The sequence below is a fragment of the Lepus europaeus genome, chromosome 20 (genome assembly GCF_033115175.1).
Source record: "Lepus europaeus isolate LE1 chromosome 20, mLepTim1.pri, whole genome shotgun sequence".
Taxonomy (NCBI): Eukaryota; Metazoa; Chordata; class Mammalia; order Lagomorpha; family Leporidae; genus Lepus; species Lepus europaeus.
This window is the reverse complement of record NC_084846.1, coordinates 15357108-15380008: the sequence shown is the minus strand read 5'-3', so window position 1 is coordinate 15380008 and position 22901 is coordinate 15357108. Positions and strand designations below refer to the sequence as shown.

Genomic DNA, 22901 nt, shown 5'->3' with positions numbered 1-22901 from the left:
CTCTCTCTCTCTCTCTCACTATCCACTCTGCCTGTCAAAAAAATAAAGCCCTGTAGGGTGACCTCATGGAAGGAGAGTTGGTGAGACTCTTTGTGACATGAACCGGGCTCTCAAAATATTGAAAATCAATTGGTTAGTAGCACATTTACATTTAACTCATTTTTTGTTTAGGAATATTTAATTTCCATTTATATGGTTACAGTTGACAAGTTATCATCCAATTTATTTGTTGGGAAAAGATTTGCATGTACACAAAAATTAAAGGGGTTTTTAGCACAATAGTTTTGTAATTACACTACCGCTACTTCACAAATGTTTGAACCTATGAATTCAGCGCTGAAAAGAGAGCTGAGTGTCAAATACTGGGAGTAGTGGTAGAGATGGCCTTGAGTCCTCCAACATAAATGAATCAGAAATGATGGGCAAGTGGGAGAAACAGATGTGTAAGCCCACTTTACATGACGATAGAAAATGCTCCCCAAACTCAGCTCTCATTCCTCTTCCTGCAGGATAAGGAAGCTGGGAATCAGTATTGCTTAAATTTAACCTGCTACAGGAGTTAGCAGAGCCACCTTGAGACATAAAATTCAGAGATTTCACCAGCTCCATGATTAGAACATGCTGAAGGCTATACACTTCTTCACCATCACTGAGCCATTATAGCTAGTCAGTTAAAGCAGGAGCAAAACAGAGGACTCTTCTGACCACAGTAAATGAGGTAATGGCAAGTTGTCAGCTTCAGGAATAAGGAAGTTTGTAACACAAGAACTGTTTCACTGTTTCCAGCTATTGCATATAAAGCTCTATCTATGTCATTATACTCAACCCATTTGACCCAGAGAAGCTCCACAGTGAGGGGAAAATATGACTACATGGACAGGTCATAGGAGGAATTTATGACCTCATCCTCCACAATGTGAATAGCCAACATGGGAGAGGAGACTAAATATCTTGTCAAGGCTGGAGACCAAAGCAGTAAGTCTTCCTGGTATCCCAAAAGCCACAGACAGACCGGCCATAAGAAAGGACTGGAGGATGACCGCTGTGCACTTATACTGCAAAACCAAGTCTACCATGGGCACAGTCCAAATTCTCTGCCCACAGAGGATATGTGTTTCTCTCTATGTGGCCATTACTAGCAGGAAGGCCAGCGTGGCGGTCATGCAGCTCAGGCACGGAGGTCATCAGAAGAGTCATCCCAGGTCTCCTAGGGAGAAGCCCTTCATCCAGGGACCTGGCACCCATGGCTGCTGGCCAGGAAAGCCTATGGTGGGAGGATGTGGCCCCATGAATGACTTGCTTCTTACATCAGTACTTTTTAACTCATATATCCATAAAATATGCAGTACTTTAGGATGACTGGCACATACGGGAGGCCCTGGTTTTATACATTGAATCCAGACCCCAGTTGCTTTCCTGAACCAGTTCCAGTTGTTGCTGACATATCGGGAGTGGACCAGTGACAAAGATCTCTGTCTGTATCTCTCTGTCTTTCATATAAAACAAAAGGAAAGAAACTCTTAAAATGTAAAATGTGCAGTATTTTTAAATATGTTACAATTAACAAACTGCCCCACTTCTTTAATTTCCCTTCAAAATTTCCTTGGAAATACTTACCTCTATATAATTTGAGAAGAATTTTTAAGCAAATGCAAATTTAATGAGAATGTTATAAGCTTCTGATCGTGATTGCAGTAAGAGCATTATCTTAACTAAGAATTAGTTGTCTGACAGTCTATCTAGGCAAATAACACCCTCTGTGCCTTATTTGGTTTTTGTTTTGTGACAGGCAAAGTGGACAGTGAGAGAGACAGAGAGAAAGGTCTTCCTTTTCCATTGGTTCACCCCCCAATGGTTCACCGCTGCGGCTGGTGCGCTGTGGCCGGCGCACCGCACTGATCCGAAGGCAGGAGCCAGGTACTTCTCCTGATCTCCCATGCAGGTGCAGGGCCCAAGGACTTGGGCCATCCTCCACTGCACTCCCGGGCCACAGCAGAGAGCTGGACTGGAAGAGGAGCAACCGGAACAGAATCCGGCGCCCCGACCGGGATTAGAACCTGGTGTGCTGGCGCCGCAGGCAGAGGATTAACCTATTGAGCCGTGGCACTGGCCTCCTTATTTGTTCTTTAAAAACTCTTTGGATGGGGCTGGTGCTGTGGCGTAGCAGGTAAAGCTGCCGCTTGCAGTACCGGCATGCCATATGGGTGCCAGTTCGAATACCGACTGCTCCACTTCTGATCCAGCTCTCTGCTATAGCCTAAAAAAGCAGTACAAGATGGCCCAAGGACTTGTGCCCACATGGGAGACCCAGAAGAAACTCCGGTCTCCGGGCTTTGGATCGGCGCAACTCCAACCACTATGGACAATTGGTGAGTAAACCAGCATATGGAAGACCTCTCTCTCTCTCTCTCTGCTTCTCTCTGTGTGTAACTGAGTTTCAAATAAATAAATAAATCCTTTTTAAAAAAAACTATTTGGGAGGCATAGAGAGAAACACAGCTCTCATTAGCTGGTTGACTGCCAAAATCCCCTTAATGGCTGGATCTAGACCCAGTTGAAGCCAGGAACTGGGAACAAAATTATGGTCTCCTACACAGATTACAGGGAACCAATTACTTGAACCATCATCTGTTGTCTCCCAGTGTGCAAGTTAGGATGATGCCGGGATTGAGAGAGGGGCTGGGGCTTAAAACTAAGGTACTTCAAACTGAGATGCAGGCACCACAAAAATGTCAAATTCACATAATTATACTATAAATTTTGTATGAACTATTTTAGAACCACATATTTCATGACTCAGTATTTTTTTAGTCTTGAAAGAAGACACCTGCATGCAAGAATTCCATGAGGGTTGTAGGGAGGTGATGTTAATATCATTGTGTACACATATAGATAATATGGGATAGGAGGCTGGGCAGACAGTGTCTCTGAGGGAGATTGAGGGACTTCGTACCAGAGGAAAGAGTTCAGGCAAGGAGATCCCAGGAAGTCAGGTCACTCCCTTTGTGACAGACCCTGATAGAACTAGGAACCCTGGTGAACAGGTTCCTATGACCTAGAAACAGCCTCTACACAACTCATTTGGCCAGAGTTGAGACAAGAGGTCCTAATGCTACTTTTGTATTTCCAGAGGCTGTGGCCTAGGAAGACCAGTGGGTAAAAGCCTTTCCCTGTGATACAAATATGTACTCAGGCCTGAACACTGCCTCCAGTCACTTGCCAGATGGCACAGAAAGTAACAAAGGATGACCCAGGAAAGCCCATCAAGACCAGGCCAGCACGGTGAGCCTCATCCTTTGATGTAATGAGTCATGATGGGGAAGCCCATGAGGAGAAGAACATGTAGGTGGGAGGTCCTCTCATGTGAACACCCCACATGATAGGTGACAGGGCAAGAAGGAGCATTTGTGTCACCTCACATCTAGAGAGCTGCTCCTCCAGTTTGCTCAGGCTGTCATGAACTTTGCTCCAGATTTGTTGTGAAACAATGATCTGTGTGTTGTGTCAGAGTACAAGGTCACCTTGATAAGAACAAGCCAAACCATGACCAAGACAGACTCTGGTACTGCTGTGGGGCTGCTGGACAGGGATTCTACGTTCCAGGTGAGTGTGGGGATTCTACACCTGGTGAAGGTAGAAGGCCAGAGAAAATCATGGGGAAAAGATGCCCTGATCAACTCCCTGCCATGGCTTTGCTAATGAGAGATCTCTCAAAGGAATTAAGAGATCCACCCTCCCAGCTCAGTGTCTGCTTTATCTAGACGAAGGTCACAATTCAGATATTTGCAAGTATATCAAAAGTTACTTTCTACTAATTTACTTATGTTGTTTTAATTGCTTTGCCTTTAATGATTTCATCATGTTTTTACTGTTATGCCCTCATGTACATGTGGGAGGTGACCTGATAATCCTTCCACACCTTCTCCGTATCTCACACACTATCATGATGGGTAGGGGAATGGCTCTTACTCTGGAAGTTGCTGTCTACACTAACACCTCCATGTATGGAGCTAAGGCTGATTCTACCATAGGAGCTGAGAAAACAACTTTGACATCAATAGACTTTGAAGAAGCTGTAGAAAGCACATACATGTATATATTTAGTGCTACATTCTCAAGCACTCTAGAACCACTATATCGTGTTATAGCTCCTCCCACATCACTAGGCATATACTCATAGAACAAATGGGCCCACTGGTACTCGTGAAGAGCAATCAAAATCTACAGTTGGGGAATTAAAACCCCACAATGCTTCTCATGAAAGAAGCAAAGATTGAACTGATAGGTGGTAGGATGTTGGGAGGGGAAAGGTGACTCCGTTTATCCTGAATAGTAGTTACTCCATTATCTTTGCTTTAATTTTATGCATTTCCTTAATCTTTTTAACATTTGGATTTGCAAATTATATTGCTCATACGACAATAATTACATATGATTCCACCATGTTAATTAATAAATTCTGTGTAGCCACTATGAAATTTCAGTTATATTTTAAAACTGTAGGTGGATATAAAATAGAAATAATGGCGGCCGGCGCCGCGGCTCAATAGGCTAATCTTCCGCCTGTGGCGCTGGCACACTGGGTTCTAGTCCTGGTCAGGGCACCGGATTCTGTCCCGGTTGCCCCTCTTCCAGGCCAGCTCTCTGCTGTGGCCCAGGAGTGCAGTGGAGGATGGCCCAAGTGCTTGGGCCCTGCACCCGCATGGGAGACCAGGAGAAGCACCTGGCTCCTGCCTTCGGATCAGCATGGTGCGCCGGCCGCAGCAGCCATTGGAGGGTGAACCAACAGCAAAAGGAAGACCTTTCTCTCTCTCTCTCTCACTGTCCACTCTGCCTGTTTATATATATATATATATATATATATATATATACACACACAGAAATGGTTATGCAAAAATATCTCATTTCCTCTTGTGATGAATAGACTTCTATGAGAAGCTTTTAACAATTTTAGTAGCATAAATAAAATAGTGCAGAAGGGCACCTATTCTATTGAATAAAAATATGCACACACACACACATCCCTATCTTCTGTCAAGTTTTCTGATTCAAAAAACACTGAGCAAGCAGAAGAGAAAATATGTAGGACAAAAGAATGCTTCTTGAAAGGCTACAATCTCAGTTGCTAAGTGAAGAAAATCCACAAAGAGTAACAATGATGCCTTCGTAGATCAGAGTTCTTGTTATTTAATTAGTAGGCAACACAACAGAATGAATAGTACTTCTGTTCAGTGTGCCATTTTAATGTAAAATTATGAGGATCCTAATTGATTTTATGCTAAAGCTTAATGTGTGTCAGCTACAACAGTATTTTTGACTGGAACCAAGAGAGTACTTCATTTTACAAAAACAAAGAGAAGGCAATGCTGAAAGTTGTGAGCTCTTAGTAGGATGAGCTTCGGTTTACTGAAAGGCATGTTTTGGGGATGATTGTCATAAAAACAGGAGAAAAATGGACTTTTCAGGAAAACTATTACATGCATTTTTCTTTAAAGATTTTTATTTATTTATTTGAGAGGTACAGACAGTGAGAGGGAGGGAGGGAAAGGTCTTCCTACTATTGGTTCACTCCCCAGATGGCTACAACAGCTGGAGCTGTGTGGATCCAAAGCCAGGAGCCAGGTGTTCTTCCTGGTCTCCTACACAGGCGCAAGGGGGCCCAAGCACTTGGGCTATCCTCCACTGCTTTCCCAAGCCATAGCAGAGAGCTGGACCGGAAGAGGGGCAGTTGGAACTAGAACCGGTGCCCATATAGGATGCCAGCAGCACAGGTGGAGGATTAACCTACTGAGCCATGGCGCCGGCCCCAACTATTACATGCATTTCAACAAGTGCTTCAGTGACAAACATTAAGTTCAATTTAAAAATTCTCTACTTGAGTCCATTAGTTTATAGGAAATGCAACTCAGTAGGAAAAACTGTTCATGTTATCGCCCTTCCTTTGATCAATCAATGGGTATAGCCCATTCTGCTCAAGACAGGCTTGGCTCTTCCTTGGGTAGACATTTCTAACTTTAGTCATGTACAATATTCTGAAGATGAAAGTAATGCTGTGAATCCATGTAGGAAAGGTTAAATCCTTGATTTATACAGATATAAGCCAAAAATGATGAAATTCTGATATTTAATAGATCTAGAACAAATGCAGAAGTAAATTAGAAAGAGTATTCTCAAAATACATATTTTACTGGGTTGGAAAAAGATCATGTTAATAAAACATTGTTCAGATTAGACTCCATTCTACGCAATATCAGACACACAGCCATGAAAACATGGCACTCAAGGGAAGAAGAGAAATTGGATTTTTTTAGTCAATTTCAAGTCATTACAGGATTGCTATGTATTCTCTATAAGTTGTTTCTAGTGAATCTTGACACATTTTATTTCATACAAATAATGTTATGTACCCAGTTCATTATGAGACAATAAAAATATTAGAAAAGGTCTTCGAAACCCATAAAATGTATAATTTTATGCAATTTTAATACAATGTTCCAAAATGGAATATTAAGGTGGTTAAAGAATTACTCCATGAACAGTAAATTTAAAAATCACCACGTAAAACAAGGTAAATACACCTCGTTCATACAGGATTCTTCAGAGACTGTCCTTTGTCAAAATGAACATGAATCATCAGTAGGAACAGAAAACAGAATAGAATTCACCAAATGTATTTCAGCACAAAATCTTTTTTGAAAAACCCATGCAGGTGACGTTTTTCGGAGTATATTTTAGGAAACGTTGACAAAACTTGAAAAGGAAACAATCTTAGAATGTAATAATGACATATTATCCTAATTATATTGGTTCATAATCAGGCACAGAATAGAGGACTATTTGAAAACCTCGGGTGTATATTTGGAAGAGTCCAATTCTGATAGTGGAACTACCTAAATGAAAGTTATGTCTGGAAAACTGGTATCGTGAGTACCAGGACAGATGCTTGATTCCCACCAAGCACCAAAGCCAAAACAGCTGAGACTGGTGCAGAACCTGAGGCAGAGGTCACTGAGGCTGCAAGTTGGATGCAGGTGTGTTGAGAAGAATGTAGGCAACGGGACATCCAGTGGTCTTGAGAGCCAGCATGGGGCCTTAACTCCGCCAGATAGGAACAAGCTGATGAATGGACAATTACCTCAGAAGGTTTTATGTTATCTAAAACACATTTTATCCAAGGTATTTAACAAATGGAATATGCATAACAGGATATATCAAATATGGCAGATGTTGAGTAATTGAGCTTAAAGTGTTCTAATGCCTATAATATTCACCATAAGATCACCGAGCCCAACTATTATTAGACTTCAATAAATCAATACATGCTTTAGTATGTAGGGTAACCATTAAAAAGTGTGTAAGAGTGTATAATTTACAAGCTAGGAAATGAAAATATAGCAGACCAAAAGCAATTTAAACTCCAGTATGACATGGTTCACATCAAATGTTAATACTCCATACTCAGCGCTACTGCCAAACATAATCAGCTATATGACTGATTGGTTTATGACAATGGACAAGTGTGGTATTTGAAAGCCCTGCACAAATTGGTTAACACCCAACTATCAGTGTCATTGCCATCAACCTTTTCTGTGGATCTTTTCTTCCAATTTCTAATCATCTCTGAAGGCTTATATGCTTTTTGAGGCTGGTCTCTTGTAAAAAATATGCTGATAACATCTTGACCAGAGTAATTACAGTAGCCCTGAAGATCAGCATAATTAACTTCATGTGGCCCTGATTTTAAAATGTCCCTTGAATATTGTGTGGTTTACTCCTTGCTTGAGGGTGGAGGGCAGGGAATACATTTTCAGTTAGTAAAAAAGATGGGAGTGGAAATAGTCTTGGGGGCTTTGAATTTTATTGCAAAGAAATTTGAAAAATTTTAAAAGCCCTATTAGAGCAGCACCAAGGAGGCTGGAGGTCAACAGTCTGGCAAGTGTAGGAACTGGACAGCAGCCTCAGACACCAGACTTTCCACCTCTTTTCTACTGAAGTGTCTAAATTTCCTAAGATCAGGAACAGACACATATGTCCCTTCCACCACTGCCTTTCAACATCTTACTAGAAGTCCTAGCTAATGACATAGGTAAGAAGTGGAAATAAAGGCATACAGGTTTAGGAAGAAAAAAGTCTTTGTTCAGAGAGAATGTAAATATTTATGTAGAAAAATACAAACAAATCAACTAAGTTACTCCTGGAACCAATGATCGATCAATCATACCAAGTTTATATATAGTTGTGATCAGTTGCTTCCCTACATAACATAAATAATTTAAATAAAAGCACATTACCATTTACATAACCCCCCAAAATATGTCAGTATAATCCTAACAAATTATGAGTGTAGACAGAGCATATCTAAGTGAAAGATCTATATGAGAAAAACCATAATCCTTTGTTGAAAGCTATTAAAGAAAAATTAAATATTGGAGATGGATTCCATGGTCACAGGTAGAAAAGACCCAATATTAAAATTACAAGTACTGGCCGGCGCCGTGGCTCAACAGGCTAATCCTCCGCCTTGCGGCGCCGGCACACCGGGTTCTAGTCCCGGTCGGGGCACCGATCCTGTCCCGGTCGCCCCTCTTCCAGGCCAGCTCTCTGCTGTGGCCAGGGAGTGCAGTGGAGGATGGCCCAAGTTCTTGGGCTCTGCACCCCATGGGAGACCAGGATAAGCACCTGGCTCCTGCAATCGGAACAGCGCGGTGCGCCGGCCGCAGCGCGCTACCGCGGCGGCCATTAGAGGGTGAACCAACGGCAAAAGGAAGACCTTTCTCTCTGTCTCTCTCTCTCTCACTGTCCACTCTGCCTGTCAAAAAAAATAAAAAAAAAAAAAATTACAAGTACTTCCCCCACTTGCTATATTGATTCAACATAATTCAATCAAAATGCTGACAAGTTATTTCGTGATTATAAACAAAAATATATTCTAAAATTAATGTGGAAGACCAAAAGACCCAAAAAGCCAACTCATTACTGGAAGAAAAGAATACACTTGGCTGGTGCCGTGGCTCAACAGGCTAATCCTCTGCCTTGCGGCGCCGGCACACCGGGTTCTAGTCCCGGTTGGGGCGCCGGATTCTATCCCGGTTGCCTCTCTTGCAGGCCAGCTCTCTGCTATGGCCCGGGAAGGCAGTGGAGGATGGCCCAAGTCCTTGGGCCCTGCACCCGCATGGGAGACCGGGAGAAGCGCCTGGCTCCACTTCGGATCAGCACAATGCGCCGGCCGCAGCGGCCACTGGAGGGTGAACCAATGGCAAAAAGGAAGACCTTTCTCTCTGTCTCTCTCTCACTATCCACTCTGCCTGTCAAAAAAAAAAAAAAAGAAAAAGAAAAAGAAAAAGAAAAGAAAATAATACACTTGGAGGATCAGCACTCTCCAACTTTAGTATTTACTAGAACGTTAACCAAGGGGCCAGCGCTGAAATGCAAGTAGGCTAAGCCTCCACCTGTGGTGCTGGCATCCCACATGGGTGCTGGTTCTAGTCCTGGCTGTTTCTGTTCTGTCTGATCCAGCTCTCTGCTGTAGCCTGGAAAAGCAGTAGAAGATGGCCCAAGTGCATGGGCCCCTGCACCCACATGGAAGACCTGGAGGAAGCTCCAGCTCCAGCAGTTGCGACATTTGGTGAGTGATCCAATGAAAGGAAGACCTCTCACTGTCTCCCCCTCTCTCAGTCTGCAACTCTACTTCTCAAATAGTCTTTTAAAAACAAAAGAAAGTTAACCAAGACAGTGCAGTATTGATGAAGGAATAGGTAAGCACATTATATATTAAAAAAAAAAAATAGAGAGCACAGAAATAGACCTTCATCAACGTGGATAACAGATCACTGACATAGGAATAAAATCAGTGTCATGGAGCAAGGACAGACTTTCAACAAATAGTGCTGCAAAAAATGGACATCCACATGCCATAACACAAATCTACTCACAAACTTCACAAAAATTAGCTTAAGTTGACTGTAAACCTAAATGAAAAAAAAAAAAAAAAAGGTAAATTATTAACCTCCCAGGAAAAGATATAGGAGAAAATTTAGGTAAGCTTGGGTATGGTGCTTATATACAGTCCTGAAGGCACAGTCCATGAAATAAATGACTGTTAACTGGTCTTCATTAAAATGAAAGACATTTCCTCTGTGACAATGTCAAGAGAAAAGAAGGGCCAAAGCTGGTAAACATTTTTTGTAAAAACATGTCATAAAGGAATATTTATGAACATATCATATAGACAACCTAAAATAACGAGGGAAATTTGAAACTCAGCAAAAACAAAAATCCAATATAAAAATGGTCTCCAAAATGGAAAGGTCAGCAGGGGTCCCTAAGAGCGTTTCATCTGAGGACTAATGAGGTAATGCATATAAGGTCATCAACTAATAGAGGGAATCACCCAGAGAATCATAAGGAGCAATGTTAGATTTCACACTGATAGATCCTGTTCTTTCCAACCAGGGTAGAACCTTTCATTCTTGGGGCCTGGTATAATTTTAAGAAAATATTTGCCTATTGATGGGAAAAACTAATTCACAATTTAATGCTACCCTGGAACCACCTAAAGAGTAAAATTAGGACTTGAAAGGATGCAGCTGGCTTTAAGTGACTTAAGTGATTCTCAAAACAAAGCCAACAAACATAAAATTATCCACCTTGAACATCTAGACACCAATACAAAAAAAAAATCACAGATGCAAACCTTAACACAATTTAACTCGAATCACATCATGAAATGAAAACTGTAAAACATAAAATGTCTACATGAAAAATATGGCCTTGAGTTTAATAACCAGATTAATGAAACACCAATAGCAAAATACTTAAACAAAAAATTAATAAATAATTGTGTGAAAGTTAAGCACTTTGTCTTTTTGAAAGCTGCTGTTAAAGAATGAAAAGACATATTACAACTAGAAAACATGTATGTCAAGACAGATAAAAGACTCAGCAAAAACAGAAAACAAAACTATAACAAAATATGCATCTGATCTAAAATGAGTAAATATCCAAGAATGCACCATACTGTATTAGATCTACAGATGTATGTGAAGACACATAGGAAGATGTTTAACATCTCCTCATAGGGAATTGCAAATGAAAACCATGTCAATGGAAAGCCTATGTGCAAACACAAAGAGCTGAGTCAAAAGGAAAGGGCCCAGCTCAGGGAGAGGGCTGTGTGCACACAGAGAGGGCCTTGTGCAAAAGGAAAGAGCCAACATGTGTAAACGGAAAAAGTAAAGGATTGACAGAGCCCTGAGTGGCCACAGGGAGGACCCAGAAGCCCAGTGGGGTCAGAGCCCAGGGAGGGGGTAGGGGTAAGGGATTGGGGTAAAGGCCCTAGGCCAGCAGCTTGAGCACAAGTGCAGCTTCTGGAACACAGCTGAGAGGCAGATGTTATTCAGGGAGCTCAGGTCAGCAAAACGTGATCCAGCTGCTTAGCGTCTACAAGGGTCAGAATGGCCGTGGGCACCAGCTAGGCCTTGCTGGGGCTGAGTCTGGACATTACCCAGCTGGACTCCGACCCAGGAACATCAGCTGAGGCCTGCCCAAGAGCAGATAGTCCCTGTGACCTTCAGGTAACTCTACAGAGGGCAGGGGGAGTGGACACTGGACTCAAGAGTGGACAATAGGATGACTGAGTGGACACTGGATGGGACCCACTTCTGGAGGCTGAGTCATAGACACCCCCAAGCAACCCTGGGATGAATAAATGATTTATATCCTGCATGTGATGTGCATGCAACACGCACATGCCACGCATGTCACGCCGGCCACAGGTCATCTTCCTCTTCCAGGAGCTCAGCCCCCGATGCCTCCCAGAACGGACGCTGGGGGTGAAGCCCACTTGGTTGCTGCTTCCCAGGGCTCGGCTCATCCGTGTCAGACCTGTGGTGTGCCCAGGAGAGTGACAAGTTTGACATGTGACAGGTGAGCCTCAAGTGGGTACCAGATGCACCTGCACTCTGCAGCCCGGACTGGCACACCTGCTTCCCAGGTCAATCCCCAAATCCACGCACCCACTCCTTCCGACACCAGTGCAGCTGCCACTCTGGACCCCTCTGAACATGGGAGGTGGACCTGCCCAGGTCCTGGGCTTTCCCTGTCGGGCCCCACCCCTATCTATGCCCCACCCCCTCAGCTCTACCACTTCCTCCCCAGCCCTGCCTCCCTCAGTTCCCTCCCAGCCTCTCACTCCAGCCCCACCCCTCTCACTGGCCCCACCTCTCCAGCTTTGCCAGGCTCCTCTGAGTAGTATGAGGACAGCCCTCTGAGGTTGCTGGACAGCCCTCTGAGGTTGCTGGACAGCCCTCTGAGGTTGCTGACATCTCCTGGGGCCCCTCCACCACAGGAAGTCGTTCACCACCCTCTCTTCCCAGCCCCATCTCCAACCCCCAACCCTCCCCTATCCCTGGAGCATCCAGCACTGACCCGTCCTCCCACAGCTGTGCCGCCGCCTCCTCGGCCACCAGCAGTCTGTACTCCGCGGCTGCAAAACGGTCCCAGTCTGACAGCTCAGGGCCATCACCATCCTGCAGGAGGCATGCAGTCAGCAGTGGTAATCAGCAGTCATTGGTCAGTAGAGGTCAGCAGTCATTGGTTAGCAGCGGTCAAGTAGGGGCCATCAGCAATTGGTTGGCAGCAGTCATTGGTGAGTAGTAGTGGTCAGCATTGGCTAGTGGACAGCATTGATCAGCGGTCAGCAGAGGTCATCAGTCATCAGATTTACAAAAGCAGTGAGGAAGATCTTCTGCCATCATGCCTGGCCAAAGTGATGGGCAGATAGGAAGTGTTGTTGATGTCATAATATAGATGATGTCAGGATGACATCAAAATGCCAATATGCTGCTAGTGATGCCTGTCGTTCTGATAACATCAAACTATTAGATGACGTCATGATGATGTCAACATTTGGGCAGCTTAGCACATTAGCTCTGAGCTGCAAGCACATAGTTCTCCTGGGCATCATCTTAATTCACATGGAAAATACAAAAAAATGACAGAATCTAGCCACGACCATTACTTTCCTGATATTCCAGGAAATATTAAAAAAAAATAATAATTAGGGATGAGACCAAGCACTACCCTCTCAGCTGAAGTCCTCATGGCCACCTCCAAGGTCAGCTTTGTAAGAGACCAGGAGGAAGAAGACTGAGAAAAATTCATGCCAGTTAATGGGTGATTGACAAGGTCATTGGCCATCATGGAGACCCCAAAAGGCCAGCCCATCCCCCAGTAGTTCCCGTTTCCATGCCCTGGTTGGGGGGTAAGGGGTCAAAGGGTTCCTGGGTCATAGATGACCCTGTTGGCCCAGGCTTAAAAAACAATTCATTGGCTCCGCCCAGCTTCCCAGGGAACCATGGGTATGAGGGGACTGCCGAGGGTTGGAGACATGGCAACCAAAGCCAGAAATTTAGACTTAAGGAGCCACCTGCTCAGACTCCCTCTGCTGCCAGGCTAGTGGGGTGACAGAGGCCAATGGAGCTTCTTTCCTCAGGAAGTTCCCACCTCCCTGTGTTAGTGGTGGTCTGTGGTCAGTAGCGGTCAGTTGTTGGTCATGGGTCAGTAGTCAGCAGGGGTCAGCAGGCAGCCTCACCCCGGGCAGGGCCAACTGCTCGTGCTGCTCACGGTCCAGGTACTTGTCTACGTTGAAGAAGGTGTCAAAGAAAATGGGCGCCAGCAGCCGGCACCGCTTCAGATCGCCCAGCGTGATGCGGCCTGTGGGGGTGGACGCGAGGGCATGGATGTGGGTGGGGATAGACACCAGGGCCAGGGACATTCGTGGGGGATGTACATGCAGACCCAGAGAGGCCTCAGAGAAATCAGAGTAAACGACACAGGCAGGCACTGGGCAGCAGGGGCATAGGAGGCCTGGATGCTGGGATGGACGTGGTGAGGGGGGTAACCCAGACGCCTTGGCCACGGCCAGAGGGGACGGCAGGACCACCCGCCAGCAACACCCTCCAGACCCTGTGGGCAAATCTCAGCAGGGACCTGGAAAGTGGAGCTCAGCCACTGAGGACCCTGGAGATGGGGAGGGGGCAGGGCCAGCAAGGGAAGGGACCTTCATGGTGGTGGCTGGGAGGGGAAGGGGCGGGATCTCTACCCTGGGTCCTTGGCCGAACCAGGTCCAGCATCTGGCAGAGGCAGTCGGGGAAGGGCAGTGGTTCGACGTCCAGGCTACGTAGTCGGCGGCTCTGCTCCTCGTAGAAGAACTCGAGCTCAAAGGCAGACAGTGCCCCATCCCCGTCTAGGTCCATGCAGCGGAACCAGTACTCAATGCTGCCCAGTTGGGTAGGTGGCAGTCAGTGGGGGAATAAACTGACTATGTTGACCCCAGAGTGACCACTGACCACTCTAGGGACACAGTCCCCACCAGGTCCATTCAGAACTAGTACTCAATGCTGCCTGGTCAAAGGAGATGGCAGTCAGCCACTGACCACACTAACCGTGGAGTGATCCCTGACCATGCTGCTGACCACACTGACAGCAATATGACCACTGATCACCCAACAGTTTCTGTTCACTGACCCCCTGAGCTGACCACATGGGCACTGCTAACCACACTAACCCCAAATTCACCACTGGTCACACCATGGACACTGCTGACCTCACTGAACCCAAGTTGACCACTGACCTGGGCCAAGGACTGAGCCCATGGTGTCCAGTGTCATCCACTATCCGCCTGCAAGGGGGGCCCACAGACCCACCTGGTGGGCGTGGTCTTGTCCTCCTCGGAGAGCAGGAACCACACGAAGTCCTCGTAGCTCATCTTCCCTGCCCTCTGTGCGGTCCTGTCCCTGTGGTCAGCAGTAGCCAGCAGACACACAGGCTGGTTCAGCATGGGCCACTCCCAGCTGGGGGTATCCCTGTCCAGCCCCACAAGGAGAACCCCAGGAGTCCTGTGCTGGCCCTGAGTCCCCCTCCAGTGCTATCCACACTGCCCCAATCTGGTGTGATGATACCTGTGATGCCATCATCTGTGATGTCATCACCCATGTCATCCCTCAACACGATGGTATCACCTCTACTCCCCTGCCAGGGACCCCACCTACCGCATGACAGCACCTGAAAATATCCTGTCAATCATCTTGTCGGAGATGGCTGTGGAAGAAAAGGCAGGGCCTGTGAGCCATGCAGAGGGCAGGGCAGGAGGCTGGGGTCAGCGGGGGGCGGGGGGGTGCTCCCTGGGAAGGGGTCTTGGGGTCCCTGACCGTGGTCGCGGTGCCGGGCCAGGTCACAGTTGCCCAGCAGGAGGTCGCAGTCAGTGTCGAGCTCACGGAAGGTACAGTAGATGACATAGACGTGCTCGTAGCAGAAGAGCCCACTTGTCAGGCTCAGGTCCGCCTCCTCCTCCAGCCGCGCCACAACCTGCGGGGAGCAGGGCCTCAGGATGGGAATAAGGTGGGGCTCAGGACCTCAGGTTGTGCAGGGTGGGTTTTCCTGCTGGGTGAGGACCTAGGGTCTCCTGTCCTAAGGGTGGAATCTTCTTTGGGGGTGGGGTCTCCTGTCCTGGCAGCAGGGACTCCTTTCCCAGGAGGCGGGGTCTCCCATCATGGTGGGTGGTTCCCATTCCCCCCACCTGCAGGAAGCGGCTCCTCCTGAGCTCATTGTAGCTGATGCGCCCGGACCAGGACCTGTTGACAGCGTAGAAGATCCGCTGGATGACCTGCAGGGCAGATGGGGTGGGGCTGGGGCTAGCAGGGGGCGGGGCCAGCAGTGGCATGTTGGCAGTGGCTGGCAGACATCCTCACCTGTGCTCACCTGAGTGTCCTCTCATCTGTCCTCACCTGAGGGCATCCTCTCACCTGAGTCCAGGGCAGCAGTGAGCAGATGGCCCGAGAGAACTGCCCCCATAAGGGGCAGAGCCACAGGGGAGGGAGGAGCTGTCACAGGGAGGGAGGGAGGAGCTGCCACTCACAGAGGGCGGGAGGAGCCACCACTCACAAGGAGCTGCCACTCACAGGATGACTCTGACCAGCACAGTCGAACTTATACCCTGGTGTATTCCTCTTACTGCCCAGGACAGGGGTCCCAGGCGGGGTCAGGGGTAACTGCAAGGTCAGGGGTTACAGGCAGGGTTTGGGTATCACACTGGGGTCGGGGTCAGGGGTACTCACAGTGGTGATGTAGCAGGAGTGGAACTCAGGTGCCTCCTTGAGGAAGGCGAGGCCAGGGTGTGATTCTACCACATCCTGGGACACAGGAAGTGAGTGACAGGTGTGAGGTGTGTGACATGTGTGAGGTGAAGACATCCCTGTGACAGGTATGAACTGTGACAGATGTGAGGTGCGAATATCCCTCTGACAAGTGTGACTGTTGATTGACAAGTATGAGGTATGACCTGTGACTGACAGGTGTGACTGAAAGGTTCGAGCTGTGATTGATAGGTGTGACGTGTGTACCTCCCACTGGGGGAGGGGCAGGGCGCTCACCTGCAAGAAGGGGATGAAATCCTCCTGTTCCAAAAAGTCGCACCCAGGACTGGCGAGCAGGTGCAGGAACCTAGCCTCCTCATCGTGGCAGTCCTGGAGGATTCTGGAAGCATCAGCATCATTCGGAGCCCCATCCCCAGGAGGTGGGGGCGGGGCCTGGGTCCCCTCTGCCAATCACAGGTGGGAAGCAGAGCCTGGGTCTCCTCTGGCTACTGTAGCTGGGGAGGCAGGGCCTGCCCAGGATTCCCCCTGGAGGAGGCCTTCCCCCACCCCCCTTACACTCTCCTGCCCAGCAGGTGTAGGATCCCCAAGGCTTGCCCCCTGTACTGCTTACCCTGCACACCTGGGACTCACCTGTGCCACATGGCCACGAAGGTATGCACAGACACGGATCCCCCACGGCGGCCCCCGGCCCGGTAGAACAGGGGTCCCTTCCAGTACAAAGGGCAGCCACAGGCCTGGAACACCACCAGGCAGTCACTGAGACTGCCAATGAGGGTGACAGACAGCAGCAACTGGAAGGGCCTGATCACAGGCAAGGATCAGGCTGTGCCACTCACAGCGACAGACAACAGCGAAAGGAAGGAACCAAATACCAGGGAGAAGGATCCAGCCACCGGGAGGGCAGAGGCTGTGTCACTCATGCTGACAGACAGCAGAGATGTGAAGGAAGGGCCCGGCAACAGAGAGGGCACAGGCAATACCACTCTGGTTGATAGCGGTGACAAAGGGACCCAGCCACAGGGAGGGCACAGGCTGTCCCATCCCCAGGCCGGTACCCACCTTGGTCACATCCAGGTCTCGCAGGCCCCGCCCTTGGCCTCCAGCCCAATCTCCAGCCCCAAAAGCCCAACCTCCACCCCATCCCTGGCACCCACCTTAGCCACATTGCCCATGTCCTCCAGGCGGGCGCGCTGCAGTGGGAACAGGGCAAACGCAGTCTCCACGGCACGTATGGCTGCATCCTTGCTGGCAGGACCCACTGGGCGGCCGCGCGGGAAGTAGAAGGTGGGGATCCCACCCACCGGGAGTCCTGGGGTTCCCTGCAGCTCTGGCCACGTCTGCACCTGTGGGGGATGGATGAAGGGGGCATTAGTGGCCAGCGACCTGCCCCAGCCACCCCTGTTGTGCTGTTGAGCACTGACCATCACTGACCACGGACTGCCCACGGAACCTGCCACTCCATCCCTAGAACTGTCACTCCTGCCCAGGACCTGTCACTCCAGCCTGGGAACTCTCAATCCCATAGCAGGGCCAGAGACCCTATTCCCACATCAAGCCCCTCCCCTGCTGAGCCTGGGCAGTGAGAACTGGAATGCAGAGCCACTCCCTGCTGTGCTGACCCTACCCTTGGCTGTCCCTGAGCATCCAGGGCTGTCGGTGGATGGGGCCCTATCTCCACAGAAAGTAGATTTGATGGATAGCTGCCCCACTCCCTCTTGCCAGGAGCCCATTCCTGGCCCCACAGCATCCATCTGGGAACCCGCCACTCCACATCAGACAGGCAATGATTGACAGCTGTCCATTATCCTTGCAACAGGGCCAGGGCCAGAACCCACTTCCAAGGACCACAATCAGTCGGCCTTGCGAAGAGACCCAGCAGTGGTCACGGCTCCCTCTTCATCCTCCTCAGACACACACAGTCCTCATCACCCTCATGCCACTTAGGCTGACAGCAGCCTTTGGGATAAACTCCAAACCCAAGAAAGTTAATTGACAGCTCAGATCAGCCTGCGATCAACAGCCGCAGGGATGGCCTAGCCTAGCCCTTGGCCCATAGGCCGCACAGAGCCGCTGACCCCAATACCCCGGCTATCCATGGCTGGGCCTAGGATACCTGCGTTTGGCCAGAGATCCCAGAAACCCATCTAGGGGAGGGGCAGAGGTGGGGCTGAAAGTAGCAGGTGAACCCCTGCTCCAAGACAGCTCAGTGTCTGCTGCTTTCCATGAGCCTATGCTCAGTGACAGGTCAGCGCCTCCATTCCCTTCCCATGATTCCCTGCTCCATGAGTGACAGCTCAGCATCCCTTCCCATGATTCCCTGCTCCATGAGTGACAGCTCAGCATCTCTGCTTCCTTCTCATGAGCCCCTACGGACAATCCTGATATGAGTGACATCTGCCCATCACCAGGCACTCCAGCTTTCAAAACAAAACAAAAAAATCACTTCTTACCAAGGATGGCTCTTTTAAGGAATTAAAAAAATCTCCAGGGACCCACAACTTCGGATAGAACCTCCTCTTTTCGGGGTGAAGGTTCTGGAGCAGGGGCGAAGCAACTGTCAAACAGTCCCCCTTGCTGTAGAACCACCCCCCCACACACCCGAAGGAAAACACTGGGGTCTGGCCCTGGTGAACTCAGGGAACCTCTCTTCCCCCAGCCCCTCACCAGCCCACAGCCACGGGCCACACCCACCTCAACAAGCCAGGCACACCGGAATTCGCTCCACGGATGAAGCCCCTGTCCCCACCTACACCCGACTTAGGCTCCTGCCACCCTCTCCTCTCTACCACCCAAGGTGGCCAACGCCCAAAATGGTCCTGCAGCCTCCAAAGCAGTATTGGTTCTCGGGGTTACTTCTCAGAGAGGCCACGCCAGGCCACGCTCATCCATGAAGGCCAGGCTCACTCTCCCACAGAGCCCGCTCACGCTCCTCAAAGGCCACGCCCACCGATCAGGGCACACCCTCCTCATAGGCCACGCCCTCTCCGGAAGTCACTTCCCAGATAAAGTCCTCCCCTTACCTCCGTGCAGCCACGCCCGCCTCTGGGAACTGCAGGTCTGCGGGTTCTGCGGCTTTGAGGTTCAGGCGGGAGTCCAGGAGCGGCAGGAGCGGCAGGGGGTCCGGGTCCTCCCGGGGCGGGCGCGGGCATCTCGGCACCCGCGGAGACGGCCACGTTGGGAGCGCTTTGAGGGGCCTGGACTGCGCGCAGGCACTCGTGGAGCAGCCGCTGCGTTGCGGCCTCGCTCAGCCACCGCAGGAAGAGCTCGTCCACCTTCATTTTCAGCACGGGCTGGAGCGTCTTGCCCGGCGGCATGACGGCCGCCGCCGTTCTCCCCTCACAAAACCAAGGACCGGGCGCTCCGGACTCACAGCTGCCCCGAACCGGCGGCGACGCGCGTCACGGCTTCCACTTGCCTGACGTCACTGGGCCGCGACGCTGTTTTTTCCCTTCCTGTGTCTCACTTCTTAGCCCAATCTGCCATTACTTGACGCTAACGGGAAAGTCCCGGAGGCTTAGGCAACGACCGGCACCCCAGCTCGCATGGCTTTTTGGGATACCTGAGGTGTTCTGAGGAGGTGCCGCAGGAACGTGCACAGTACGTCCAGGGAGGACGCAGTTGTGGGATTGCGCGTGCGCAGAACGTGCTGATGAAGCAAGGCTGTGAAGGGAAACACGGCTGCTCGTTGGCGCTTGCGCGATGCGATCCTCTGAGAACGGGAACACCCGGGAGAGAGCGAGGATGGGAGTGAGCATGCGCGGTGTGCAGCTAGGCTCGCGCGCAGGACTTGAAAGACTATGGTTAGGTGCATGCGCAGTGTGTGTCCCCGGGACTGCGCCAGTAAGGCGGCTTATGTGTAGTAGGATTTTAAACTACTTGGATTTTAAAATGAATTGGGGTCCACTAAAGACCTGGCCCAGCAGTGAGTGACGATGAAACCTTGGGCCCGGCATTGGAAGTCCAGGCAGCCGGCGGACACCCCTTGATCCGAGCCCGGAGAGTCTGTTAAAACTTGGAGCTGGCGGGCAGAGTCCCCGAGCGCGCCCCTGCAGCGTGGGCGAAGCGGGCGGGGGCCGAGTTCGCGCCGCCTCGTGATTGACAGCGCGGCGAATCCGCCCACGCGCTTCCGGATTAAGCTCTGCTCCTCCCTGGGACTTTTTGAAAAAAAAAATTTTTTTTTAATACTCTTGAAAAATGCCGTACGAATCCTTGTCAGTCAGGGATTTTTGCTGCGGCTTTCTGGGATGACAAACGGGGAAGAGGAGGGGGAGAAGGAAGGCAGGTACCCTCGTGGATTTCCGCTGCCGGCTGCAGGTGTCCCAGAAGGCAAAGGAGAGCAGCTGGATTTACACGTAGTTTATTTCATGCATGTTGTGCACAGTCATTTCCGTATATCCTTATTTTTGAATGCATTTTTTGGATTCACTGCTTACAGTTTGATGTGTTGGTGCATTTTTGGACACAGTATTTGCATGTAATTTGATGTTTTTATATAATTTGATTTTTGGATGCATTTTTTGCAGGCAATATTTCCATATGATTTGAATTTTGCATGCATTTTTGAATACAAATTTTGTATATAGTTAATTGTATGCATCTGGGGACATATTTGCATATATTTTGACCTTTTGCATACAGAATTTGCATGTTCGATTTTTTCCATACATGATTTGTATATAATTTGATTTTTTATATGATTTGATTGTTGGGTGCATCGTTGATTAAGTATTTGCATCTAATTTGAATTTTTCATAGCTTTTTCCAAGGTAGTATTTGATTTTTTGGACATAATATTTGCATGCAGTTGGTTTTTTCATATAGGATTTGCATATACTTTTTTGCATACATTATTTGCATATAGTTTGGGTTTTTACCTGCATGATTTGCATATAGCTTGATATTCATGTATTTTGAATTAGGATTTGCATATTGTTTGAATTTTGCATACAGTATTTATATATACTTTAATTTTTTAGAGAAAAAATTATTTTCTTGAATAATTTTTTGTCTACAGCTGATTTTTGAGGAGGGACCCAGTCTGCTCCCCAGGGCTCAACACTTGCCAATCAAAGCACAAAGCTTCCAGAAAAATTCAGTGTGTATCCAGTAGCTCTGGGTAAATCATGCAATAAATTAAAATGAAATGAAATAAATAAATACGATGAAAGGGAATACATGAAATTAAATGAAATGAAGTAAATGCAATAAAATGAAGTAAAAAGAAATGGAATAAAACAAAATAATTAAATGTATTGAAGTAAATTAATTAAATGAAATTCAGTAAAATAAAATAAAATGAGTTAAAACAATATAAATGGGGGCAGGCGCTGTGGCGCAGCAGGTTAAAGCCCCAGCCTGCAGTGCCAGCATCCCATATGGGCGCCTGTTCCAGGCTGGCTGCTCCTCTTCCAGTCCAGCTCTCTGCTATGGCCTGGGAAAGCAGTGGAAGATGGCCTAAGTCCTTGAGCCCCTGCACCTGTGAGGGAGACCCGGAAGAATCTCCTGGCTGCTGGCCTCACATCAGCTCAGCTCTGGCCCATTTAGGGAGTGAACCAGTGGATAGAAGACTTTCTCTCTCTCTGGCTCTACCTCTTTCTCTAACTCTGACTTTCAAGCAAATAAATCTTTAAATATTTATATATAAATAAATTAAAATTATATAAATGAAATACAATGAGATAAAAATAGAATAAAATAAATACAATGTTATAAATAATGCAATAAATGAATAAAATGGTATATAATGTAATAAAGTTGAATAAATGAAACAAAATGAAAAAATTTTAAAATGGTATAAAATGAAATGAGAGAATGAAATCAGATTAAATGAGATATAATTAAATAAAATTAAATGAAGTAAATACAATATAAAATGGAATAAAATAAAAAAGAAATGAAATAAGATAAAAAAGAAATGAAATAAGATAAAAATGAAATAAATGAATTAAAAATAAATTAAGATAATTAGAATATGGGCTGGCGCCATGGCTCACTTGGTTAATCCTCCACCTGCGGCGCTGGCATCCCATATGGGCGCAGGGTTCTAGACCAGGTTGCTCCTTTGCCAGTACAGATCTCTGTTGTGGCCCGGAGTGCAGTGGAGGATGGCCCAAGTGGAGACCAGGAGGAAGCACCTGGCTCCTGGCTTCGGATCGGCGCAGCACACCAGCTGTGGTGGCCATTTGGGGAGTGAACCAATGGAAGGAAGACTTTTCTGTCTTTCTCTCACTGTCTAACTCTGCCTGTCAAATAAAAAAAAATTTAAAAAGAATAATGTAAATAAGAATAAAGTGACAGGTGCCTGTCAGAAATGATTGACACATGGCTGAGAAGCTCTCAATCACAGGTTCACCTGATCGGACTGCTAGGGGAGTGCAGGGGGCCCCCCTGCAAGGACATGCCCATGGCACCCTCCCTGGAGAGGCCTCCTCAACCTGGGTGAGTGCAAAGGGTGGGGCCAGGTGGGGAAGCTCCGCCCACTGCTCCCAGGAGGGAAGGCCACAGCCAGTACTGCGCAGAGGAGGGTTGGGTGCTGTGACATCATGGGATGTCAGTTTATTTTATGTCACTGTTTATGACTTCATGGTATTTTATTTAAATCATGGGATGGCATTTTATGTCATTCTTATGACATGGATGATATTTCATATGTCGGGATAGAATGGTATTTTAGTTTTTATAATATGGTATTTTATTTTTTATGATGTTATGGTCTGATATTGCATGCTATTTTATTTTTTATTATAT

The 22901-nt window shown here is 47.9% G+C and overlaps 1 protein-coding gene across 2 annotated transcripts; it reads right to left on the bottom strand.

Moving 5' to 3' along the window:
- Positions 1-6138: 6138 nt before the first annotated feature.
- LOC133749022 (serine/threonine-protein phosphatase 2A regulatory subunit B'' subunit beta-like) lies at positions 6139-19797 on the bottom strand. Of its 2 annotated transcripts, XM_062178118.1 has the most exons (13): positions 19175-19797; positions 17309-17497; positions 16785-16888; positions 16431-16533; positions 16116-16190; positions 15578-15664; positions 15210-15366; positions 15051-15099; positions 14706-14795; positions 14102-14277; positions 13592-13713; positions 12427-12527; positions 6139-11883 (listed from the first exon to the last, which is right to left on the bottom strand). In XM_062178118.1, exons 1-13 carry the CDS (start codon positions 19466-19468, stop codon positions 11760-11762), a joined length of 1671 nt encoding a protein of 556 aa, XP_062034102.1. In that variant the 5' UTR covers positions 19469-19797; the 3' UTR covers positions 6139-11759. The 2 variants fall into 2 exon arrangements, with proteins under 2 accessions (XP_062034102.1, XP_062034103.1); XM_062178119.1 differs by lacking the exons at positions 6139-11883; positions 12427-12527 and adding an exon at positions 12534-12670.
- Between the last annotated feature and the right edge of the window lie 3104 nt (positions 19798-22901).